Source organism: Tetranychus urticae, chromosome 3 (assembly GCF_039701765.1).
Source record: "Tetranychus urticae isolate SD_2017Ah chromosome 3, NJAU_TeUrti_SD_1.0, whole genome shotgun sequence".
Classification (NCBI taxonomy): domain Eukaryota; kingdom Metazoa; phylum Arthropoda; class Arachnida; order Trombidiformes; family Tetranychidae; genus Tetranychus; species Tetranychus urticae.
This window is the reverse complement of record NC_142960.1, coordinates 2,697,580-2,722,109: the sequence shown is the minus strand read 5'-3', so window position 1 is coordinate 2,722,109 and position 24,530 is coordinate 2,697,580. Positions and strand designations below refer to the sequence as shown.

The window sequence follows — 24,530 nt, the reverse complement described above, 5'->3', positions numbered from 1 at the left end:
ATATCTCGGTTAAAGAAATGGCTTAGCTGGTGCAACATTAAGGAGGATGAAAGTTATGATGATAATGATTTTTTCATCATGATCATTATTTTTATTTAAAGACAGGATTGAAAATGGTTATAAGTGTCCAACAATAAATCTCAAAGTTACGCATCTCATCCATCTTGTCTACACAATTTCATCTTATGTTAGTAATCTTCTTCTTCCTCTTAACCAAAAAATCTACATTTATAAAATCTCTCTCCTGTCTCTGTAAGTTACCTCATCATTGAAGGGCGAGTTATCCCAAAATTGGCAACCTCTCAAGCAACTCTATCTTCCTCTCTGGTCATCATCACCATCATCATCTCTATTTTTTGTGCATTATACATTATGAATCAGTTTACTTTCACCCAATACACATTGGATGTACATTTTACCGCCCAATCTTTATACTCCAGCAAGCCATCAAGAAGAAGCTGTTGCTTGAAAAACCATCATCTTTCCTAACAAAGGACAGTCAACCAACGCGATAGAAGGAAACTTTAAAGCTAATTAATGTTACCAAAGATTCACTCTTCTGTCCTGATGATATGAACAGATTAATTTTCAAGTATCATTTTCACCCTGCTACATAAAGGCCAAGGCTTATTTTATTTAATAAAATGTAAACATTGGCCCGGACAAGAGACTGGATACATTAAAAGGGATTGATGATTGGATAAAGTAACCTTTTACATGAAAAGCTATTTATTTACTAATGATGATACTATGGTCCAGTCTTATGATTAAATTGATGCCTCCAAAGATGTAGCTATAATTGTTTGATACGTCGGCGTTTAGTTGGTTTCCTCGATAAACAAATGGACCAATTTGTAAACATTAATACGTTTTAAATCAACAAGAAAACAAACTCTGGTTTAATATTTATAATCTTGTCGGATTTTCGAGGTTCTCCTTCACCAATCAAATTGTAGTCCTTTCATCTTATCATGTTAACTTCTCTAAACATCACTCTATTTTAATGGTCAACTCCTGTGGTTGAGCCTCCACAACCTTTTCCCTGTGCTGGATGAGGAAAATTATTGAATCAATGGGCAAACTTGATTATTTTATTGGTCAATATTAACCAGTTCAAATTGGCTTTGTCAATGGTAAGTCAATTGAGATACACATTTGAAAAGCCAATTTTCACTTAATCAATTTTTCTCGGCTCAAAAAAAGTGTGATCAAGTTAATTCAAGTATCAGTTACTCTCTACAATTACATTTATTACCATATTGATCCTTGAAAGTTGCTGCTCATTTCAACCATTGTTATTGTAATTATAAACTTGTGTTCATTATGATTATGATAATAAGTGTATCTGTCTATTGTTATTCTGTGCTCATATGGATTACATCTTGAGACGGAAATATTGTTTTTTTTTCTTTCTTTCTTCAAGAAAATTCATTTTCATCTGATGACTGAGAATCACTTGTTATTATTGCAAGAGCAAAACAAAACTAAAAAGTGAAATTGTTAAGAAAATAATGTTTTTTGATGCTCACTAAGTTAGCAGAAATAAAAAAATGTTGACTCAGGCAGTCTTTGAAGCATAAAAATTCGTTGAAAAAAAATCATGATATAAACTCCTAGCCATAGGAACCCAAAAATGTTGATAATGAGATGAACAAGGAGAAAGAACATAAATAGACAGGGAAAAAGGAAGGAAAATAAAGGACAAAAATAGAAAGATAAGAGATAAAGCTTTCCATCTTTACTCCCATCCTAATCTTCATCTTGAACTGTAAATTTTAATGGAAACCAATGTTAAACCCAAAATCAAAAGCCAACCATTGTTAATGGTTTTCAACTGTTCATCTCAAACTTTCACCACAAACGACCATTTTTCAATTTTACCGTTTTCAGTTTTTTTGGTACAAATTAAAATCAATGGACATTGAATGTTTTCATGTTTTCAGTGTTGTCCATTCATTGGTATTACCCATGTTGATGGCTTATCTAACCTTTCTTACAGCACTAATGGTCTTGATGCTGGTTAACAATAGTTATTTATATTAATTACCTGGATAAAGTAACCATTTTTCAGTGTCAAGTAAATTGATTGATCATTGATCAAGTTGACAATAATCAATCAAAAAGCAAGATGCGAGTTGCCATTGAAACTATCCTAATAATGTTAACACATCCATCATTGTTTTAATCCAGTAAGCACCAAATTCATGATCACGATCATTTCCGATAAACATAACTAAATATGTTGGACATGAATCCCTACAATTTAAAATCAAATTGAACTCAACTCAATAAATCTTAAAACAGTAGGTTAGGCCTGAGTTTTGTTGAGTTTAAAGATTAACCTGACAATTTGAGATTAACATCAATACAGCATTATGGGAAAAGTTAGTCTAAATTATAGTTTCATTGTTGAATGATATCAGGTTTGCCGGAAAGTTTTTACTGTCTGGAGCGTTTTCATTTCTAACAATTAATTAATTTAGTGAATTTTATTCAATTGTTTTGATTTTCTCTAAAATTCTAAATCAATATTTTTTCTTTAATTTGCACCTAATTTTATTATCAAAATCATTGATTAACATACCTAAATTTTGATTCAATTAAATGGTCATTTTTTCAAATTTTTGATCTTCAATTTGAATTGTTGATTGCATATGATCAACAATTCAGAATTAAGAAAAATCAACATTGATCGGAAGCTTGAATTCCATTAAAAACTTGATAAAAATTTGAAAATTCTAAGCATTACCATTATTTAATTATTCCATGATAATTAAAATTTCATTTAACATTAAATCTCCATAGAAAGGAAATTTTTAGCTTTTTCGGGATTTTAATGAAAAATCCTATGGAAAAATCTAATAAAAAAATTGTCAAAAAAGACAATTTAGTCAGTTATATGACAGAATAATTAAATAATGGTAATGATTAGAATTTTCAAATTTTTATCAAGTTTTTAATTCAATTTAAGAATTCGATCAGTGTTAATTTTTCTTAATTCTGAATTGTTGATTATATGCAATCGACAATTCAAATTGAAGATCAAAAATTTGAAAAAATGACCATTTAATTGAGTCAAAATTTAGATATGTTAATCAATGTTTTTGATAATAAAATTAGGTACAAATCAAAGCAAAAGTATTGATTAAAAATTTTAGAAAAAATCAAAACAATTGAATGAATTTTACTAAATTAATTAATTGTTTGAAATGGAAACGCGCCAAGAGCGTAAAAACTTTCCGGGAAACCTAATACAATCAATTTCAGATAATTAAAGATGGTCAATGTGAGCTTTTAATTGCACTTGAACCTGTTGAGCAGCAACCGTTAAAACCATTAAAATAACTCAACATTTAAACAATTACCGCTGAACAGTTTTTTTAATTATTTATACATCAATATATACAATCAACTGTCTAATTGTAATCATAATCTCAAGGTTAATTGTAAAGTTTGTCTCAAGCAAATAATGTTGCTTGTAGTGAAGGTTCATTAATAATTGGAAAGATCAAGATTAGCTTTTTGATCATCAATGAATTTTCATCTTTTTTTCAATTAACTTTTAAGCCTAACTTGTGATTAAATTTAAAACAATTGATTCCAATCACTCTGTCAATCAATTTACAGATTGGTTTTGATAAATGTAAATGTTCATTATTCATTATACTATTTGTTACATAATTAATAGTATAATGGTTACCTTCAAATGATCAAAAATATTAAACGTAAAATCTAATTATTCATTTATAAGACGATTTCAAATCTTTGCTAAGCTTCTCATTGATTACACAGTTTCATTGTAACTATTTATATTTTTGTTGAAAATATAAAAAGTCTGACAACATAATTCTGAAAGAAATCATGATAACTCTTGATAAGTTGAGCTGCAAAATGAATGAAACATCATGAATAATGTTAACATTGAAATGTTTGTTGTAATTGTTTGTGATCAAAATGCTCCTTTAAACAGCAATGTAAGACTTCTTAAAAATGGGATGTAAACAGCAATCGCTCATTTCCAGTAAGCGCGTTAAACTGCCATCAATTCAAACCCAAATTGGTATCGTTAATAGCAGCAACAATTGACTTCCCAGAAAATGTTAACAATTTATAAATAATAAAAGAAGAAGGAAAAAGAAAGTTAGATTATCAATCAAAAGGAGATGCTTTAAGATGAAGAAGGTTGAAATTACATAGTTTTTTTTACCTGTATTTCATTTTTGCCTACCTCAAACTTTAGGTGATTAACATCTTTGCTCACTGGGGTTGACTTTGTCTACATTTTGGGTACAATTTAAAGGCCCGTTAACCTTTTACCTTAGTCATTTCTGAATCCTAAGGCATTAAATTAGCACCAAAAAGGTAGACCATAAGAATGAAGAAAGCTACAACAAGGTAACCAAATTATGTTAAACAATTTTTACTTTCTTCTCACATTTCGTTTTCTACCATTTTTGTTTTTCTTGTCCTTTTCTTCATCTCTTTATCTCATGCTGTGAACGTTTTCCAAAGGAGATTTAAGTTACTCTATCCATGGGCTTGGCTTGGTTCATTTTGATCATCATTATCATCATCATCGTTTTTTACCATCATCATATTTCTCCGTCCATTTTTTGGGCTTTCTCTTTTTTTGGCTCCTTCTCCTTCAATTACTTAACTGTTAAGGTCAATCTTATGTTAATTGAGTGGCCTCGGGCTTAGTCTACTTGCTAAATTGAGTTCCAATGTTTCCGGAATCCAAATTGAATTTCCGTTTGTCTCGCATTTAATCAGATAATCCTGCCAATAAATTATGATATGTTGGTAATCTAAAAACAAAATGAAAACAAAAATTGTTAGAAAGTGCACAGCAAGGTTATTCATTTTTCATAGTCTAACATGCAATTTGTAAGTAATACAATTTATCTTTTCTAAGATTATAGTCATTTGATTGTGTCGGTGATGAATATGTTGTTGCATTTTAGCATTGGTTTTAATTGATTTGATGAGCTGAATGCACATCTTTTGAATAAGATGCCAACTAAAAGAAAAAAATCGATTGGTTAGTTTTGTTGTTTTGTTAACTTACTTTTTATGTTTTCTTTGCTTTTGTGTGTTAACCTGGTTATTAAATAGTCTATTTACCATGAAAAGTAAAAGCTGCAGGTAATTTATGGCGAAGACGAAGACGAAATGTAAGAGAAACTACCTATAAGATGCAAAGAAAAGATGAGATGAGGGAGAAAAAAGAAGATAGAGTTTAACCTTAATGTTTGGTCCATTTTATAAACAATTTTCATCTTCCATTGATGTATAATGATAACTGATTTTACTAGTGTTTTTAACGCTGACTTGAATAAATAATGGTAATTTGGCCAATCAGTTAAATATTAAACATCACCATCAACACTGCAACAGCATCATAATCTTGGATGAGAAACACTATTATTGGTGGAAATTTTCAACATCAATGGTTGACTTGAATTTAGGGCTATTTTAGGTTAAATAAAATTAGATCAAACGTCAATTTGATCACAATTTGTCACATCAAGTCACTAAAAATTTAGAAAAAATGTGTATCCTGAGGAAAACTGGTAAAAAGGAAATATTTCTTCAACGGGAAATGGATGAAATGTAAAGATAGAGGTAATATAACAGAGAGGATGATGATTGAAGATGAAGATTGGTTAACCATTGACGATACTACAATGAAGATAATATTACATTGATATTTCAATGAAAAAAAAACAGAAATTAATTAATTTTGTAAACTTCCTTTCAACTTACACTTTTGTTTTTACTCTTACCATGGCTTTTTCACCAGCTTTGGTTACCAAACAAAATATCTTGATACATTGTACTGTTGAAACTGATCAGTGAAAATTGTGGACCTTAATGGTGTTGATTTGAAGAATCAAATTCACTTTTTAAATTGTAATTATGAGTGAAGTAAACAGAAATCGTTTAAAAGAGTTGGCTAAACGTCCATACAACAATTTATGTGCTGATTGTAATCATCCAAGTGCGTATTAAAGTCCATCTGCTTTGACCCGGATCAGATATCTAATGGATTAAGTAATACTTGTACTCTTTGATATTATCTAACCCTTTATATCTTTTGGTTCTTTGTTTTGGTTTTTTACATTTCTCTTGATAACTAGATCCTGATTGGGCTTCTGTTACAATTGGTGTTTTTTTGTGCTCAGAATGTGCTCGTATTCATCGTGGATTAGGATCACACATTTCGTTTGTAAAATCATTTGATTATGACAATTGGGACCAAGAATTGTTAACCTTTATGGAACAGTATGGCAATGAGTTAGCCAAGGAACACTATGAGAAACATGTACCTCCCTATTACCGTCGACCTAACCGTGATGATCCAAAGTAATTAATAATCTTTAACTGTTCATTCATCGACGAATAACACCTTTTTCATTCATTTTCAGTGTACTCCGGGAACAGTGGATTCGCGCTAAATATGAACGTAAAGAGTTTATGCATCAGGTTGACACTGTTTACAGTCGTGGTTATATGGAGGGATTTTTGATGAAGAAAGGTAAAAAGGACAAGAAACTTGAGAGAAGAAAATTTGTATTATCTGAAGTTGATCAGACAATCAAATATTATGTAAAAAGTGTAAGTAAAATTACTCCATTTTCATAAATAATTGAAACTATTAGCAAAAACAATCAACTGTCAAACGGGTCGGTAATTCAAAGCAAGAAAACTCAATTTCTTACCTTTGTAATCATTTCAATAGAATAACCTATTGGTGGCTTTGATTGATTAGCTTTACATTTTACACTGAACTTATTAGTTTTTTTTCTGTTTGTTTGTTTGTTGTTACTTTTAACAGAGCAGCAAAACACCTAAAGCAGTGATTAACATTCCTGATTTAAATGCAACCTTCTGTGATCCGGCAAAGATTAAAACAATCAAAAGTCCAAATGCTCTCCAATTAACTTATCTTAAAGATGGTTACACAAGAAGTATTTACGTATACGCTGATGACGGAAAGGTAAGTAAAATAGTCAACTTTATGTCTATTCATTCAAATCAATTCATTTCATTTGGAGTCTATTTGATTTTACTGATTAGGAAATTATTGACTGGTACATGGCAATTAGAGCTGCTAAATATCAACATCTTCAAATAGCTTATCCAAGTTGCCCGCCAATTGAATTATTACCTCATTTGACTCGAGACTTTCTCAAAGAAGGTTATCTTTGGAAGACTGGTCCAAAAATCGGAGACTCTTACAAGAAACGCTGGTTTACACTAGATTATCGTAAATTAATGTATTTAGAAGATCCATTGGTAAGTTAATTGATAAAAAACGCTTTTGTTCGGTTTACTATTTATTCAAACTGTATTTATTTAGGATCCCTTTCCTAAAGGTGAAATATATTTAGGTGAAAAAGGAAAACAATTTGCAATATCATCAGGCATTCCAGCTCCATTGAAGCAACACATGTATGGATTTATAATGAAAACACCAGAAAGAACTTGGCTTTTCAGTGCAGAAACGGAAGAAGAGAGGAAACAATGGATATCTGTTATATCATCTGTTCTTGAAACACCCGAATCCTCTCAAGATTGTCAAGTTTACCTGAGATATAGTTTAAGAAATTCACTCTCTTACACGAAATCACGAAGCAGCACGGGAAGCCATCGCAATAGTGGTTCAAGTTTCACTGGAACATTAAGAAAGGGTAAAAATTTTTTATCGTTTGGTTGATCAACTAAACCTACCTAAATAATCATCATTTCAAATCATCAATTCATTAAAAAATCAAAATTATTGTCAACTAAAAAAATAACAAAAACCCGTTTCCTCTTTGAATTTATTTCCTCTTTTTATTCCTTTTCATTTAAAATACAAAAAAAACAGCAAAATTTGTTTGTTGATGCTACTCTTCATTCAAACTCGCCCCAATAACACACCAGAAATGATCAAATTGAGTGTTCATTAACCTCAATCAAACATGGTCAACAATCAATATCCACAGTTGGACGGATATAATCTCTAAATCCGATTTAGATTTAACTAGACATTTGGAACAACCATTTAAAATCAAACATTGCTTAATGATTAAAAAATGGTTGCACTGAAGACTCTTGGTTCAACAAACCTTTAACCCAAACCCCATTGAAACTCACAATGAATTTGGCTTGTCTTTCCAATTGTTTCAAAAACAATCTTTTCATGTTAACAATCATTGAAAACAATCAACCTAGTCTTTCCAAATTTGACTAATCTGATTTAATCATCTCAACCTAAATCCTAATAAGAAGGATTGATGTTAAACAAAATATTTTCCTCAATTACATCCTAACCTTATCCATCATTCAAAATGGCCATCTTACGAGTAAACAATTTAACCTTAACTCTTTTTTTAAATACAAAAATCTAACCATCAATTGTTATCATCTTCAACCAAGTAATAAGTTAAATTTTACAGTAAGTTTAAGTACAGATTCAAAGCTGATCACTGTTTAAATTTTGAGATTTCAAAAGAGTTGTTCAACACAAACCAATTGTTCCCAAACGATTGACTTGATTCACATTTTTTTCACTGTTTTCACTTGAACAACAACAATTATTGCTATTCTTTTTAATTATTTTCCTTGAACTACTATTAATATCTTAACCAAGGTGTCAAGTTGTTGCCAAAACAGTAAAGGAACCAAATCCATCTTCCTATCCATGAATCTCACCGTTTCCGATTCCTGGTTTCATCAACCCAGTCTTGTTGCCAGATTGTTGATATTATGTTACTATCAACCGTTTTTTGTTGGCATAAACATCATTTATTTATGTCATATTGTCTATTAATGCTGATCCAAGAGGAAGAAGAAGAAGAAGAAACAAGAAGAAGAAGAGTAAAAATGAAATGTGTAAAAATTCTGAAGCCAATGAACCATTCAGAATTTTCAATTTTCATCGTGAAAAAAGCAGATTCTTTGATCCTTTTCCCAACCAAGTGAATGGGAAAAAAGGGAATAATCCGCAAACTTTAACCATCATATCAATACTTTTATTCAATTTTGGTTACATGGGCATTTCAAATTGACTTATTGTATTTACCTTTACCTTAAACAATCTTAATGGCTGGTTATATCATTAAGCATGGCCAGTTCTTGTTTTTGTTTTCAACATTTTACAGAAAGTAAACTTCAAAGACTTGGCTTATTGAGTTGGTTTAATGTTGGTTGAAACCTTTTTTACCTTTTCTTATGAAAATTATGGTTAACCATTCATTGAGAATCAATTAACTGTGAAATTTTAATAGCAATTGTTTTCTTGAAATACAGTAACATACAAAAACTCAACAAAACACATGAAAATATAAAACAATCTCAACACTTTTTTAGCTAATTTGAATAGCTATTGAGCTAATGATAATCACCAAGAGTAACCTCTATTTGTTATAATTTAATCCATTCTCATGTTTATTCATTTACATGATGATTATTGTGTTAAATGAAGTAAGAGTTACAATTTTTTCAAATATGAAAACCTTGACCTAAACCAGAAATTGATAAAGATTCATTTTTTTGCTCAATTGATGTTGAATTGAATATTAACCTAAAAAACGATTAACTTCAGCTACATTTGATTGTTGTTTCGATTAAAATGAAAAGGATGATTAAAGGTAAGTTAATTAATTGAAAGCACAAGTCTGTTGTCCAAGTCTTGTTGATTTAAGATTGTTTATTTGGCCATTGGAACGCCATTGTTGATTTAGTTTTATCATGATTTAGTGTGATGATCAGTGGATGTACACAATTTCATGTTTATACTTCAAGTCTGGTTAAATTTGTTTATTTACCTTATCCATAGATATTAATCATTAATCATGTTCACGGTCAAGTTGAACTGAAATCGCATTCACAATCATTTCACTGGTTTAACAGCATCAATGGTAATAATTTATGATAATAGTTTTTATGTTTACCTTGAGAAACATTGACTGAATTTACAATTAACAGATTGTTCAAATGATACACCCAATAAGTTACCATTGTAATTGACTAAAGGCAATTTTTCATTACAACTTCACCAATAAACCCAAACATCTTACCTCATCTCAACAGAAAAGTCATCAACTAAACCCATTCACTTTTCAACCTTGCAACAACTGTTGCTATTTTTCTTGCTCTTATATTCACTTGAACAATTCAATGATATTATGTAAACCTTTTCATTTTTAGATTATTGTTTCTGTAATGTTTTTGAAATATAAAATATTCAACATTTCCACAGGTAAAACAGCTCTTCTGTTAACTCAATTAGATGTTTTGTATTTCAAATGTTTCTTTCCAATTTGGTTTTTCATTTAAATTGGACAACCTTTTATCCTTCATTCAGAAACTAAAATGTTATCCTTTGAAATTTTGATGAAATATTCACAAATTGTTCCTTTCGTGAAACTAGAAAAAATAAAGATGCTCAAAGGTTGTAATACGATTGCCTGAAGCGAGTTGACTTTCTTTGGTGTGAAATTCTGGTTAATCCTATTGAGAAAAATGAAAGTATTAGTTAATAACAAGCAATTGTAGGGTTCAATTCATAAAATTAATGATACAAACCTAATTTTGCTGCAAACAGAAACATTACAAGGCAGAATCCAAACACTGATGAAAGTTGTATTCAATTTTGGTGATGAAAATGGCAAAACACAGGGAAATAATTGAAATCTTAAGGTTTTTTCTTAGCTTTTCATGGACCAAAGACCGAAAGTCACCAGCATAAAATCAAACCCGGAAACATTATGCTTACTCATATTCATGTTTCCTTTCGAGTTGTTATCAATTGGCAGCTGATTTTAACTTATTTATTTTCTTGCAATATGACCTGAAACATGATAATCACGAATTGAGATATGAGCCTGTAGATTATGCACCTAATTTGTAATCAAAATCAAATCATGACAGGTCATTTTGTTCAGCAGGTTGACCATGATGTGTTTAGCTAAATAAAAAAATCTAATTTACTGCAAGTAAACAAAATTACTTGTGATTTTTAGCTCATACAGTTATTGTCATTTTAGTAACCTGTTAAGGTTACCTTTAGTTGAGTTCATCGTGATTCACAATAATTTTCACTGCTACTCATTATTGCTTGGTCATTATGGGCTTAATGTACGTGTTGAAATTGCACTTTTTGTTGGTTTACAATTGATTAGTGTGTTTAGCCAGTGATGGATTGAATGAAATTTGATCTTTGGTTTGTCTTTGCAAGTCAATGATACTCTGATTAAATCTCATGTAAACATTTCAATCATTTCCATTTGTTTGAGCAGATTAAATCACAAGGTTAATTGTCTTGTTGTCAACTGGTTAGTGAGGAAGAACTTGAAACTTTTGATTTTTCAATTGAACTCATTGGCTGATATTAAAATACGATCCATGGTTTTTGGTTCTGTAAGTTGACGTAGATTGAAATAATACAATAGGCTGTAGGTATCAATTGATAACTAATATTTGGTTATTGTTGTGCAAATATTTGAAAGGATTGAATCCATTTATTAAATGTATTAATATTTAACCCATTAATGATACAGTTGCTATCCATTTGTTAACCATCATCAATTATTTGCTCCTTGGAACATATTTTATCAGCTATTCATTAAGTTCAGGTTAGTCAAATAAACCTTGAAAAATCCCAATTCAATCTGTATTGAATCGAACGGAAAATTTTGCTTTTAATATTTGCTGGTCCAGTTAATGTGATGATTAGGAAGTTAAGTATTCAATTGGTTGTTGATTATGTTGATGAAAATATCAAGTGAAGATACAATAAATTGCCAAAATGATTGATACTCATTCAATAATCAATAGGCATCAAGAGTCACTGAGCCAAGCTCAATGGGCCGATAACACATCAATAGAGGTAAACAAACCCAGTTTTTGAATTGGTCAATCCAGGCAATAGCTAATAGCTCTTCAGAAACAGTAAACAATACAAATATTTATCAACTGTAATAAACACTGAATAAAGTAAATTTTAACCCATTAATCTATTAATTTGAACATTATAATATTTTAATAAAGATGAACATGCACAACAAATTATAAATAACAAAGCTTCCATGCTGCTGGAAGATAGTTTAGCCGTAGAGATGGCGCTATCAATTACTGGCTACCAAAGAGTAAATTATGTTGTTAAATTTTTCAACCTGACTACTTTACAGTTAATTTGATAAACCAGATTAAAAAATGATGCTAATTAAATTATTGTTATTATTCTGTTTCTTCCTCATCTTCTTCCTTTTGATAACTGTGATGGTTGACTATTAAAATATAAGATGTTCATCTTATTAAACAATTTATTAAAGTTGATCACGCTTTCAGTTTGCTATTCAACTTTACCTTTTGGTTTCACGATTTTTTATTCTTGCTTTTTGCATCACCGTTTTGATTGACTCAATTAATCTTTCAGTTGTAATACAATTGAGGGTTGACTTGAATAATCACTAATCAAAATGGAACCGCTCAAAGGATTCAATTAACTGAATTTCTAACCAAAATTAATATTACAAAGTGTCTTTGTAAACCACATTTTTGCTTGCTGTTGCCAGTTGTTTTGTTCACCATAACAATAATTATCTCACTTTTGTTGATACCTGAAACGTACAATTTAATTTAATTACTATTCAACACGCTTTTCAATTCAATCCTTTGGTTTAATATGATGAAGTGATTAAATAAATACAAAAAAGGTAAGAAAATTGAAACACTTAAACTGAGCCTTCAAGGCTAAACAATTATTAAGTGAAAATGGAAAAGTGAAAACACAAAAACTGCAAAAGTAGTTTAACATACACTTACAGACACACACACACACTTTCACTGTTAAATTAACCAAATAATAATCTCTATTTGATCGCTGTTAAATGCAACAATTTAAACTGTACGTGTTGTGAGGCAGTTGATGACGTTTTAATTAACAAACAATTTTTGGTTGAAAATAAGTTAAAGAAGATCAACAATTTTAACCCCTTTTTGTGTGTTACTCCAATTGTTATGCGATCTAATCATTTTCACCTTCATAATGAAGGCATCATTCTTATTGTTTCAACTGTTACATTGGGTGTGTATGCATGCTGATTACATTGTTGATTGGTGATTAAAACTGATTGACAGGGAATAATTACATTAAATACAGTTCATATTTGCTTATTTCAATCATTTGCTAAGAGGAATGACAGTTAATGAGTAGGATAGAGTTGGATTACAGATTCAAGTACAAGTTTAAAATGAGACAAAATAACAATTGTTTAAACTAAAGAACCATTTGGTTATCAGTTAATTGACTATGGCTGTTGATTAGTTGGTTAAAATTCAGTGGAAAATCAAAGAAGTGAGAGAAAACATGATGTTGATGATCATTATATTAGCAAGAAGAAGCAAAAAACTGACACTCAAACTGGACTTGAAGACTTTCACTTTTGGCTTGAAATTTTGCAGACTCCAGAAGATGATTAGAACTAATTAAGTTATTTACCAAATTAACATTATCAAGTTAAAATTAACAGTAAATTGAGATGAGGAAAAGACTAAAATTGTAAAATCTGGATTAACTGGTCAGAAGAGACTCAAAAAACGGGAATAAAATGCTTCTTAAATGACACTAAAAATACAGCAAGTGAAAAGAAGCCATTGGAAAGATTAACGTTAAAAGGCAAGATTTCAAGGGAAAGGTTATCCTGTACTAACGACAAAAAAAAGATGATCTTAAATTGTAACCATCAATGGACAAGCTATTTATTGCCAGTATATTAACAGTTGAAGGGCAAACAACTTGAAACATTGAACCATCGACAGGAACCCCAAAACGATGATAAACAACAACATTTCTCATCTTTTCTTTTGCCAATATCAACAGCTAATTGTTTGTAATGGTCTCTGTAATTATTCATTACAACTTGTAAATTACTGTAATCCTTGTATTACATTGACTCTAATGGTTGAGATGGCTTGAATGGATGCAGTCGGGTAACAAGCAATTATTAAAAAATTGTTTCTGTCCGTACAATAACAATAGCTTTAAATGGTCGACAATTAAATTTGTAAAAATTTAAAGTCATAAACACGATCCTTTATGTAGCTGCATGTTAAAAGGTTAGGTTTCAATCGTTTTGGATGATGAATGATGAAAATAACTTGTCATCTCTCGTCTCATTGTTAGCAACATTTTTGACTGAGGTTAATTGGAGATATAAAGAGCGGTTCATTATTTGGTTCCTCGTCTCAGGTCAAATGCCTTTTTATCCAAATTTTTGTACATTGTCAGTCCTCTTATTGACTTAGTTAACAAAGAAGTACGCGTAAACAAACGTTTTTAACGTTTGCTGTCAAACCAGTCGTGACTTGATCAGGTAGAAGGTACAAGATGATCAAGAATAGACAGATGATGGATAAAAGACAGAGAAGATAAGATAATGTTGATGATGATTGTGATCTGTAAAAATAAAAAAGAAGATAAAAATACGTTAAAAAATGTTTTAATATTGAATAGGCTTTTACATTGAGAAACTAGTAACGTTTAAAGTGACCAATTTACTTCGATTTCAATCATTTCAACAAAAACCTATTGACCTGGATAAAAGATCTGATACTCTTAATTTGATCATTATATTTTATATTTATATTTAATAAGAGATTAAACATGATCGTTAGTAATTTTTGTAATAGCTTGACTTATCCTTTTCTGTCTCATCCTCAATCATCAATCAAAGCCCATCCATTGCATAGAAACAATGTTTGACTTTTGATTAAGGTTAATAATCGTAAATTTCATCAGTTTTTTTCTCTCTAAAAACATTCTGTTGATCAATAAATAGTGTCATATTTAATTGTGTCTATTCTTGTGCAATTAACAACACAACAATGTCATTAATGGTTAAGTGTCACCGATAGGCAGAAGGGATCAATGACATTATGCCTTGGAAATTGGTTTGATCACTGAGTTGCTTGAAACTTGCATTAATTTATATTATTTCAAATGTATTTTCAATGTTGACTAAAATGCTGAGTGATTAACTAATTGATTGATGGAAGGCTTTCATCCCAAACTGCAGATAACATTGTATAAATACGAGAGTAACCTCTTTTTTTTCTTGCTTGCTTGTTGCATTTCAAATGAAAAATAAAGTTTTCACTCTCGCCCTCAAAAACATGGGATAAACAAGAAACTAAATCGGTTATAAATTGACTGTATATATCCGGTTAGTCCAGTTAACAATTCAAATTAATAATAATATTCAAAGGCACTCACCATTAATCATAAGGAAAAAGCAATGAATCAACTGAAAAGTTGCATCAAAACGGCATTAACATCGATAACATCATAATCATATTCATATTCATCAGCTATGGTCATCAGTCACCATATTAAACTAATCAATTAAACTGTTGATTGGTGCCTTCAAATTGAATCTTACAATATTGTTAGTCGTCAGCATAACAGGATTACACCCTTTTAATTAGAAACTCATTAACTCTATATTGATCATCTTCATCATCGTCTGTTTCTTCAATCATCTTTTCAGGTCCATTATCAGATTAGGTTGATTGTTTCCCCTTATTTCAATTTGTATCCAGTTGTATCAATATCATTGCCTCCAAACATTGAGTTTATTACATTCAAGGTAACACCAAAAAATGATTCTGGCCAATATGAAAGGTGAATACTGAACAAAGAGAAAAAGATTAATCGTTAATATTATGTGATTGTAATTGACAGAAACAAAAATAGAGGGAAAGTTACAAAAATTAAACAAAACAACTTATTTTTAGTAAATAAAGTTTCAACCGTTTCATGTTTGCTCTCTCTATGGATTTGCCGGTCTCTATCTCTCTGTCTCATTATTTGCCTCTGTCTATTTATGTTTATTTGCACCCAACTTCCATTTATCTTTCATCTTTCCATGAGGATGAAGACGAAGAAAGAGAAATATCAATACCTTACTCTCTTCAAACTCCTTTTTACTTTCCTCTCTCATCTCAACTTTTTCAAGTCTCATCTTAGTTTTCTTATGTCTTCTTACTCCACCTTACCTACTCTTTCTTTTCTCTCATGTTTCCCTCTCTTTTTGTTTCTCTTCCTCTTCATCTCCCTCTCATCATCATTATCATCATCTTACTCACTTTTGAATTGTACAGCGCAGTGCAATAGCAAAAAAGTTGCTTAGTTCAACAAGATCCGTTGAAGTTACAAGATGAGGTTGAGCCTTATTGGTTATATCGGTTATAACCGTTTCAATGTTTACCTCTCTTCATCTTCAATGATAATCTTCAATGTTTTATAACGTTCCAATTCAAATCTGGATGAAGAAAGTAAAGAAAAGGAAAAAAGAAAAGACTTGTTAATCAGAAAATTTGAATTATACGAAGATTAAAATCAGTGTTACCTTTTTTTTCAAAAAAGTTTTTTTTTCCTTGTCCTTTTTTTTCCTTAGTGAATCTAATTGGAAGTAAACGAAGAAAGTGCGAAACGAAAATCAACTTTAACCAAGCGAAACGACGAAAGTTAATGAGAACAGAGAAGATAATTATATGATGAAAAGTTAACTTGATTGTGACAATGACCATGGATAAAGTTTATCAACACCGTCCATCAGGTTTAACAGGAGCAACAGCAACAACCACAACAGGTATCACATCAACTAGACCAATACACTCCATTGGTCTGTCTCTTAACGGAAGTGTCAACTCACTTGTTAACAGTCCAAGTTCACTATCAAGATTACCTCAACGGAGAGAGTCTAAAATACCTGGTCCAAATAGCCAAGGATCACCTGGATGTGTTCTCAATGGAATATCTTCAACATCTTGCCAGCCAACACTGTCTTCCAATTGTTCATCAACACCAGCAATTGCTCCTCCAAAAAAATTTCTTAATCCTCCAAGTAAATTATTGTCATCTAATCAAGTAACCAGTTCAACAGCAAATGGAACTGAGTCTAGTTTAAGGTCAGTTTCACCGGCAACAGTGTTTAAATGTAAATCAACTACATCTCATTTAATCGTGCCTTCTTCTCAAATGCCTCCAACATCTTCATCGTCAATGACAACAATGATATCTCCTGCATCTTCATGCGTCACTAGTTCAGTTCAAAATAGCACCACTACAAGTGCTACTTGTAATGGTAATAACAGTGAAACTAGTAGAGGGATTAGGCCACCTCGATCTGCATCCTCTATGTCATCAAATGTTTTACCATCCAATGGTTCTATGTCAACAGGTAAATCTACTCTAACAGTAAGCCGATCTCATATAACTAAACATTCAGTGATCAATAATGGATTAGCAACGGTTGGTCGATCAGGATCCATTCAGGGTCACCATCGATCTGTAACTTTGAGAGAATCTAAAGATGACAGAGAAGCTCCCCGTCGATCCAAGACTCCATCCTCCTCCTCTTCACCCTCTACTTCAGGTACTCTTCGTAGTAATAACAATGGCAGGTTAACAGCGGGAAACCTGACCAATGGACTCAATTGTAATCGAAGTGATTCAACGCCAAGTCTCTCTGAAACTGATTCGGGATCAGAGAAGAAGAAAATAACTGGCAATAAGAGTTTAATTCGGTCCAACTTTGGTAAAGGTCTAGGAGGGGGAGTGGGTGGTGGTAGCAGTCAAAGCATTCCTTTACCCAAGTCTAGACCAAACTCAGTGTGCCTTGATAACTCAACCATAACCAGTTCACAATCTTCAACACCAGTAATAACTTCATCTACTACAGTTTCATCTGTTAACGGTACAAATACTGTTTCCAAAGGAACCAAAAGTAGTCTAAGACCACTTTCATCATCAGGAATACCCAAAACAGGATTATCTAGCTGTTACCGTGGTGAAAGACCAAATCCAAGTACAAGTGAAGACCATAGAACTGATACTGTTCAAAGACGTCGACGAGTTGTGACTAATGTTGAATCACATCTTGCACCAACTCGATCAGAGCCAAATGTTGCCAGAGTTTCACCGATTCGTCGATCGATTGGTCAAATTGGCAATGGTGACAGTGTAACTAGTCGTCCAGGATCAGGTTTAAAAGAGGATAACCATCAACAGTCAAAACAGCAACATCATCAATATAGTCCTGGTGACAAGATGGATCAAGATAACTACAGTTCTACCGGATTAGCTGGACGTAATGTTGCATCAAAATCCTCTTCAAGTTCAAATGTCACTTCTAACGCAATGGTGCCATCATCAATCAGTTCCCCAACTCCCTTATCATCTGCATCAACAACTTCATCGTCTTCATCAATAATAGCAACATCGTCAACTCCATCAACAACTGTAACAACAACAGTGACAACAACATCAACCTCATTTCATCCAACATTAATGCATCAACTGCCCTTGGGCTTATCTTCCGTTAACAGGGCTTCAGAGCCAATGTTGCCAATTAGATCAATATCAACAGCGGCATCATCTAATACAGTTTCGACTTTGAAATCAGTGATGGAAGAAAGCTTACCGGTAAAAGCAAGGTCAATACTGTCTTTATCATCACCATCATCTCCAACTAATCCATCAGTTGATAATAAAGATGCTTACCCACAAATCAAAACAATTGATTTATCTGGTAATATATTATCTTTCCTAGACTCTTCAACTCGTACAATTAGCAGTAGCTGTGATCTTATTAGTACATCAACTCGTTGTGATAGCAATAATCGATCATCAGGTTCACTCTCATTGTCATCAGGTAACTTTAATTCAAACATTACGGAATCTAGTCACTCGTATTCAAATGGTTTCATGTCTCCAGTTTTGGAAGATGAAAGATCCAGTCCTAGCCGAGAATCAATTGAATCTCCTTTTGAATCACCATTTAACCAAACAGTTATAGATAAGTCTAAACCATCATTGACAAATATCCCATCGTCACCTACAATTAACGCAAGTTTAAACACTGACCAACAAGTAAACAAAGTAAATGAAAACGGTACAACCTTTTCCATGATTAATTCTAGTTTTAACAACAATTCCACCACAACCGTGTCTTCATCAGCAAATTTAATTAACAAGGTTAACCGTCGAAACAAGTGTATCCTACCAAGTGAAGCCGAATTAAGTTTAAAAACTGATCTTAGATTACAAAACAATGGATTAACCAGCTGTGGATCTATTATGGAATTAAACTCAAATGGATCCAATATAATATCCACAACACCCCCGCCACTTTCAACCCTTCAACTAGCTCCCCCACCACCTCCATTAATCCTACAATCATCTTTAACAAATCAAGTTAAAAGATTATCCAAAAATGGTGAATTTCGAGGATCAACAATATCTCTACTTTCTGGTTCCTCATCATTTTCTGCGGTAAGTAAATGTGCAAATGATCCCCCAGAGGAATGACCTATGGTTCATCATCATTATCACCAAATTTGCTCTTCCCTTTTTTACTCTCTTTCTTTCTCTCTTTCTCTTTTCTCTAATGGATTGAATAACTTACTGTTGGTGTTGTTTTTCACATTGTTTTTGTTGATTCATTGGCGTATATCTCAATAGTCCATCACCGTAGTTCCTGCTTTGTGTTTAAATGAAGTCTGTATATGTTTACATGTTATATAGTATGTGTTCCTTGACAAGATGACACGGTTTGTCGACCCTTTGTTAAAAATAGAGAAAAGGTGAGGAAAGAAAGAGAAAAAGTTGAACATTGTTGAGAGGAGAAAAAAAAGGAAATTTCTTTGAATGTTATTCATGTTAGAACAGGTATCAAACTTCACATCAACATCTTCGATATGTTGTTTGCATCAGGTAACACCATCAACACACGGACTCTTGAAAACATCTCTCGTCAAAACTTTAAACCTCAAATAGACCTTAAATAGTGTCAAAGAATCAACACCCGTGACTGTCAGAAGATCTCTCTGTTTAAACAAAAGATCAAGTGTTACCTTTTTATAGCACTTTTTACAGCACAACACTCAAGTATTGTTCGTCTTTTCAAAGTCATTATTCTAGGTATGACTTTGAAAAGATGAATTTAACAGAGAAGGTAAAACGATAAAAAAAAGTCCAAACCTTTAAGACATCCTTTCACTTGTTTAATAATTTCTTAGCTAATTTTTGGGTGTGAATGTCCTGAAGTGCGTCAATCGTGTCAATAATTAAACCTTAGCTGGTCATCGACGGTGAAAGTCTATTGAAAATTAATTTGGATAACCTGTGAAGCATGGTTAGGAAGATTCTATTTTTTGTTCAGAAGAGTGAAAAAACCCATTAACACAACAACGAAGAGTAAACTTGGTGTTTAAACTCTGAAAGTGATTAATTTACTTTCTTATTTCGTCGCCACCTAATTTGGTTTCTTTTTTTGTTCTTTCCTTTCTTTCTTCTTGCTTTTTGGACCAAATTCACTTATTTAAAGACTGAAGAGAGACATAACCAAGAAATGAAAAAACTTCGAGAGGAATTGAATCGAGCTAACAATAAAGTGGAAACCTTGAATCAACAGCTCAAGAATAGTGTAAGTATAACATTTAGTTTTGTCTTCCTTATTTTTCTTCAGTCTTGTTTCATCTGTTTCATTTTGTCGATCTGTCGGTACATAAGATATATTAAGAGAATGTATCAAATTTTTGCACAAAATTGTGGTTAATCTAATTGAGTTCATTAGAGCTATTAGAAAATTGCTCTTTTCGACAGTTTTCGAGAAATTTTAGGTCATTGATTGTGTGGATTGAATTTATCGTATCGCAGAAGGCTCTTGTGTCATTTAATAATCCTGATAACCACACACACAGGAACACACTTTATCCACCTTTCAAATGATCCTGTAAATCCTCAATGGAGCTGTAATGCGAAGTCAAACATCGAGATTAAATGTGTCTTGAAAGATATACAAATATACAAATGAACAAATGAATGCTGAATGATTGTTAAATGAACATTTGTTTATTTTTTTTTACATTATTTATTGTTCGTTTCTTTAGCGTAGGCTGCTAACAATGATAAGCTTTTTTCCAAGTCAACTAATCCTGTTCACCTAATAGGATTAAAATACATCGTAACACATTTATATCTGGGTTCAAGTTGGAAATCGACTCTGAATTTTACGTCCTAGGCCATATTTACTTTAGACACCCACTGATTTTAGTCAAGCCAAATAGTCTTGTTCCACTTTTTTATACGCTTGTCAAAGTGATTCTGAGGAGTACTGAAAAGTGACAATTTAAGTGTGTAAATCTCTGTGTTGTGCAGTAAATGAAGCTATTTTATCTCCTTTTACTTTCATGGAACTTGGAATGAGCTTTAAAATCTGATTCCTTATTTCTTTCCTTTTATAAACACTTGAATTACTGTCTCTTAAGTTGACAATTTTGATGAAATTTTGGAAGTCATTTAAGGAGGCTGAAAGAATGAACGGAAACAAAATCAAAAGCAAAAAGAAAATTAGTGGGTGAATTAGAAATTCAGAAACTCATACATTAAACTATTTAATTCGTTGATTAATGTAAAATTTGAATTGTCATTGGTCATCATTTAATTGCATTTTTTTCTCATTTACAGAATGATATGATTCAAACTTTTGGTAAAAGCTTGGAAACTCTTCGTTCACGGCTACATCAATGTTCACTGGCGACTGATCAAAAAGATAGGGAAATTGCTAGACTCAAGACAACAATTGAAGTTCTTCGACGAGAATGCGCCAATGGAGAATCAACTGGAGCTAATCAGTCTTGTTACGGTTCAAATTCCGATATTGAGACACGACGTGATAAAAATAAAAAGCGATCTCATAAAGAACCACGATCTCCTTCACGGGATCGTGATGGTATCAATTCAGGAGATTCTGGTCCATCTGGATGGTTTAAGGGTTCAATTCAACGTGCATTCAAAAAGAATCGATCTAGAAACAAATCAGGAGGCTCAATGTCGGACGTTGAAGGAACTATACGATTAAACAATGGTGGCGATTCATCCTCTTTACCCTCTACCCCATTAACATTAAATAACTGCAGCAATGGTAAGACTGACCCGTTTATCGGATTAAACTTAGCAACTGCAAATGGTACAACTGTTAATGGCTCCTTAGATTCAATGGTGAAGGAGGAAAGTGAATTAATTGAAGATTTAAAGAAACAATTGAGAGAAAAGGAGAAACAATTGAATGATATTAGATTGGAAGTCCTTTTAACAGCATCTCAAACTGAATCACTCAATGATAGAATGTGTAAAATGAATAAAGAAATGTCTCTTTTGAGGAGTGAAAATCACCGATTGCAATGCCTTCTTCGACGACAATCAATTACATCGTCAATTGGTTCATTAACAAGTTGCTTTGAGGGAACATTATCTTGTAATGTTAATGGTAATCCTAATGGTGCACCAGCTTCATGCTCTTCTTCCTCATCAAATGGTTCTTCAGCTGCAATTGGATTTGGTATCGAAAGAAAAATACCAATAAGATTGGGCATGAAAAGAATTGGTCTTTTAACAGTCAACAATCAAATTACTTGGGACATTCTTGATGAAATAATACGACGAGCTTTTGATTCATATTTACGTAAAATTGATGCTGAAAGACTTGAAATGCGCTCAATCAGTTTAATTTCATACTCATTTGGAAGCGAACGGTTCGAGCGTAAATTGTCTCTAGACAAAGGATCGTCATCACCTTTAACATCCTTGCCTTCTCCAATCGACTTTTTATCCCGTAATAACTACATAAGCCTTTACCTTCGTTCAAAACTGGATTACCTGATTATGGATACTTGTACGCCTAAATCAGTTTTAGAAAAGATCACTTCTCATTTGAAAGAATCGAGGCGTTTAATCATTTGTGGTCCACCCAATTGTGGTAAATCATTTATTGCCATGAAATGTTGCCAATTTTTACTCGAAGAGTATTGTATGGATTGCGCGACCGGAATTGCAAGCATTTCAGTTCGAGAAAATAGTGATAAAGAGATTGAATGTTTCATTTCCAATGTATTAAATTGCGATGAGATTGCTCGACCAAAAGCAATCGTGTTCAAAGGAATCCATAATTTGGCCAATTTTGCTTCATTGATGAAACCTATTCATGGAATCCACTCGAATGATCTTCCCTTACTTTTATGTACAATGAGAGGTGTCAATAATTGCACAACGAATCTGCAAATATATCATAATTTCCGAAGTGTTATTTATAATCAATCAAGTGAACCTTGTAAAAATTTGTTATCTCGAGTTTTAAGGAAAAAAGCTGTTGATGCTGAGATTGATGCCTTAATCCATGGATCCTCTTATAATTTTAATTCTCTCTCTGTGATTATTGACTGGTTTCAACAATTATTTCACCACTTAAACCTATTTCTTGAAGCCTTTTCGTCACCATTAACTCCTCACAATCTAGGTAAGTTGTATGATTATTGAAAACAAACACAAATATAGTTTTAATTGTTCAACTCTTTTTTTCTCATTGATTTAGGACCATCTGTATTCTTTTCATGTCCCTTGGATATTGAAGCATCTCAAGAATGGTTCATAGATACTTGGAATCATACAATTGTGCCTAATGTTAAACAAATTGTTGAAAATTATTCTTCTGAGGCAGTTGAAACTTCCTCTCCAATGCAAGATCCTTTGATTTGGGTTAAAGACAATTACCCTTGGATTGAAAACAAGGAGAATCTTCATAAATTGTCACCAATTATTGTTAAAAATGATGGATCAGGTTGTAAACCTAAAGTTGATTCAATTACGGATCAATTGGTGAGTTATAGTTGAACATTTTTTACACAAATGGCTTTAAAGTAACCTTATGAGTACACTAGTTTCACGGATAAGTTAATTTTTGATCAGCGCCCTCTACAATAAGTAGTAAGATGCTTAACTATACCATTGGTAGTATAGTAGACGGCGCTGATCAAAAATTAACTTATCCGTGAAACTAGTGTATTATGCTCTTAAGAGTGAAAGCTGATTTGATTGCATACATTTGTTCAATTACTAACAATGAATTTCAAGAGAGAAATCATTCCTGCTTATCAAAACTTAACTAATCTTGAATATTTTTTTCCTTTGTTTTCCAGCATAATACTTTATTGCGACTTCAAGAAGTTACTAAAGGATGAACTAGCTTGGTTTGAAATTGATGAACAATAACTCATTCCATTTAAAGTGAAACCAATTTGGAAATTGACAAAGTTTCAATCATTCCAAAAGATTTAGGAAAATGGTTCCTCAAATTTTAGGAATACTGATCGAAACGTAGATCATTTCAACCATGTGTGTTCAGTATTTTACAAATTGACATCCAAGATTAATGTAAAGACGATCGACTCTTGTCAAAATACATTGTTAACTCTTTTAAACTGAAATTTCGCTCTCCATCATCTGTAAAAATATGATTGATTGAGCGCTACGAATAAAAAAAATTGTAAATAAACACAACTTATTTATCCAAATATCCACTCTTTTAATTGTTTTGATTATAAAAATATTTAATGTACGCGTCATCAGAACTAAATTTTATGTTTAGATTGACAATTATTGACAATTATCCGAGGGAAATTTTCTCACGCTAAAGTTC

General features: G+C 31.9%; 2 protein-coding genes and 3 long non-coding RNA genes across 6 annotated transcripts; 3 read left to right on the top strand and 2 right to left on the bottom strand.

The window, feature by feature from the left end:
• Positions 1-13: 13 nt before the first annotated feature.
• LOC112539244 (uncharacterized) lies at positions 14-1,565 on the top strand. Its single transcript, XR_003082918.2, has 2 exons — positions 14-187; positions 258-1,565. It is a non-coding gene; the product is annotated as an uncharacterized LOC112539244 (long non-coding RNA).
• A 2,161-nt stretch (positions 1,566-3,726) lies between these two features.
• On the bottom strand, positions 3,727-5,904 carry LOC107366008 (uncharacterized). Of its 2 annotated transcripts, none has more exons than XR_016199951.1 (5): positions 5,767-5,904; positions 5,069-5,188; positions 4,436-4,808; positions 4,208-4,335; positions 3,727-4,086 (listed from the first exon to the last, which is right to left on the bottom strand). It is a non-coding gene; the product is annotated as an uncharacterized LOC107366008 (long non-coding RNA). The 2 variants fall into 2 exon arrangements; XR_016199950.1 differs by having other exon boundaries at positions 4,229-4,385; positions 4,450-4,808.
• Positions 5,859-7,825, top strand: LOC107366006 (arf-GAP with dual PH domain-containing protein 1). Its single transcript, XM_015933585.3, has 6 exons — positions 5,859-6,001; positions 6,141-6,366; positions 6,429-6,618; positions 6,839-7,000; positions 7,081-7,299; positions 7,364-7,825. The coding sequence occupies exons 1-6, from the start codon at positions 5,920-5,922 to the stop codon at positions 7,718-7,720; spliced, it is 1,236 nt and encodes a 411-aa protein (XP_015789071.1). The 5' UTR covers positions 5,859-5,919; the 3' UTR covers positions 7,721-7,825.
• Positions 7,826-12,905: 5,080 nt separating this feature from the next.
• On the bottom strand, positions 12,906-16,880 carry LOC112539235 (uncharacterized). Its single transcript, XR_003082903.2, has 5 exons — positions 16,740-16,880; positions 16,401-16,453; positions 16,138-16,313; positions 15,266-15,680; positions 12,906-14,449 (listed from the first exon to the last, which is right to left on the bottom strand). It is a non-coding gene; the product is annotated as an uncharacterized LOC112539235 (long non-coding RNA).
• On the top strand, positions 16,309-24,405 carry LOC107365728 (uncharacterized). Its single transcript, XM_025161581.2, has 5 exons — positions 16,309-19,327; positions 20,382-20,480; positions 21,524-23,351; positions 23,427-23,710; positions 24,031-24,405. The coding sequence occupies exons 1-5, from the start codon at positions 16,574-16,576 to the stop codon at positions 24,070-24,072; spliced, it is 5,007 nt and encodes a 1,668-aa protein (XP_025017349.2). The 5' UTR covers positions 16,309-16,573; the 3' UTR covers positions 24,073-24,405.
• Positions 24,406-24,530: the final 125 nt, after the last annotated feature.

Bases quoted from the DNA above. Each gene is read 5' to 3' on its own strand.
- LOC107365728 (XM_025161581.2), top strand. From the start codon at position 16,574: ATGACCATGGATAAAGTTTATCAACACCGTCCATCAGGTTTAACAGGA. The intron at 19,328-20,381 runs GTAAGTAAATGT...ACTTATTTAAAG, and splicing joins GTTCCTCATCATTTTCTGCG to ACTGAAGAGAGACATAACCA. The intron at 23,711-24,030 runs GTGAGTTATAGT...TTTGTTTTCCAG, and splicing joins ATTCAATTACGGATCAATTG to CATAATACTTTATTGCGACT.
- LOC107366006 (XM_015933585.3), top strand. From the start codon at position 5,920: ATGAGTGAAGTAAACAGAAATCGTTTAAAAGAGTTGGCTAAACGTCCA. The intron at 6,367-6,428 runs GTAATTAATAAT...ATTCATTTTCAG, and splicing joins CCTAACCGTGATGATCCAAA to TGTACTCCGGGAACAGTGGA. The intron at 7,300-7,363 runs GTAAGTTAATTG...GTATTTATTTAG, and splicing joins TGTATTTAGAAGATCCATTG to GATCCCTTTCCTAAAGGTGA.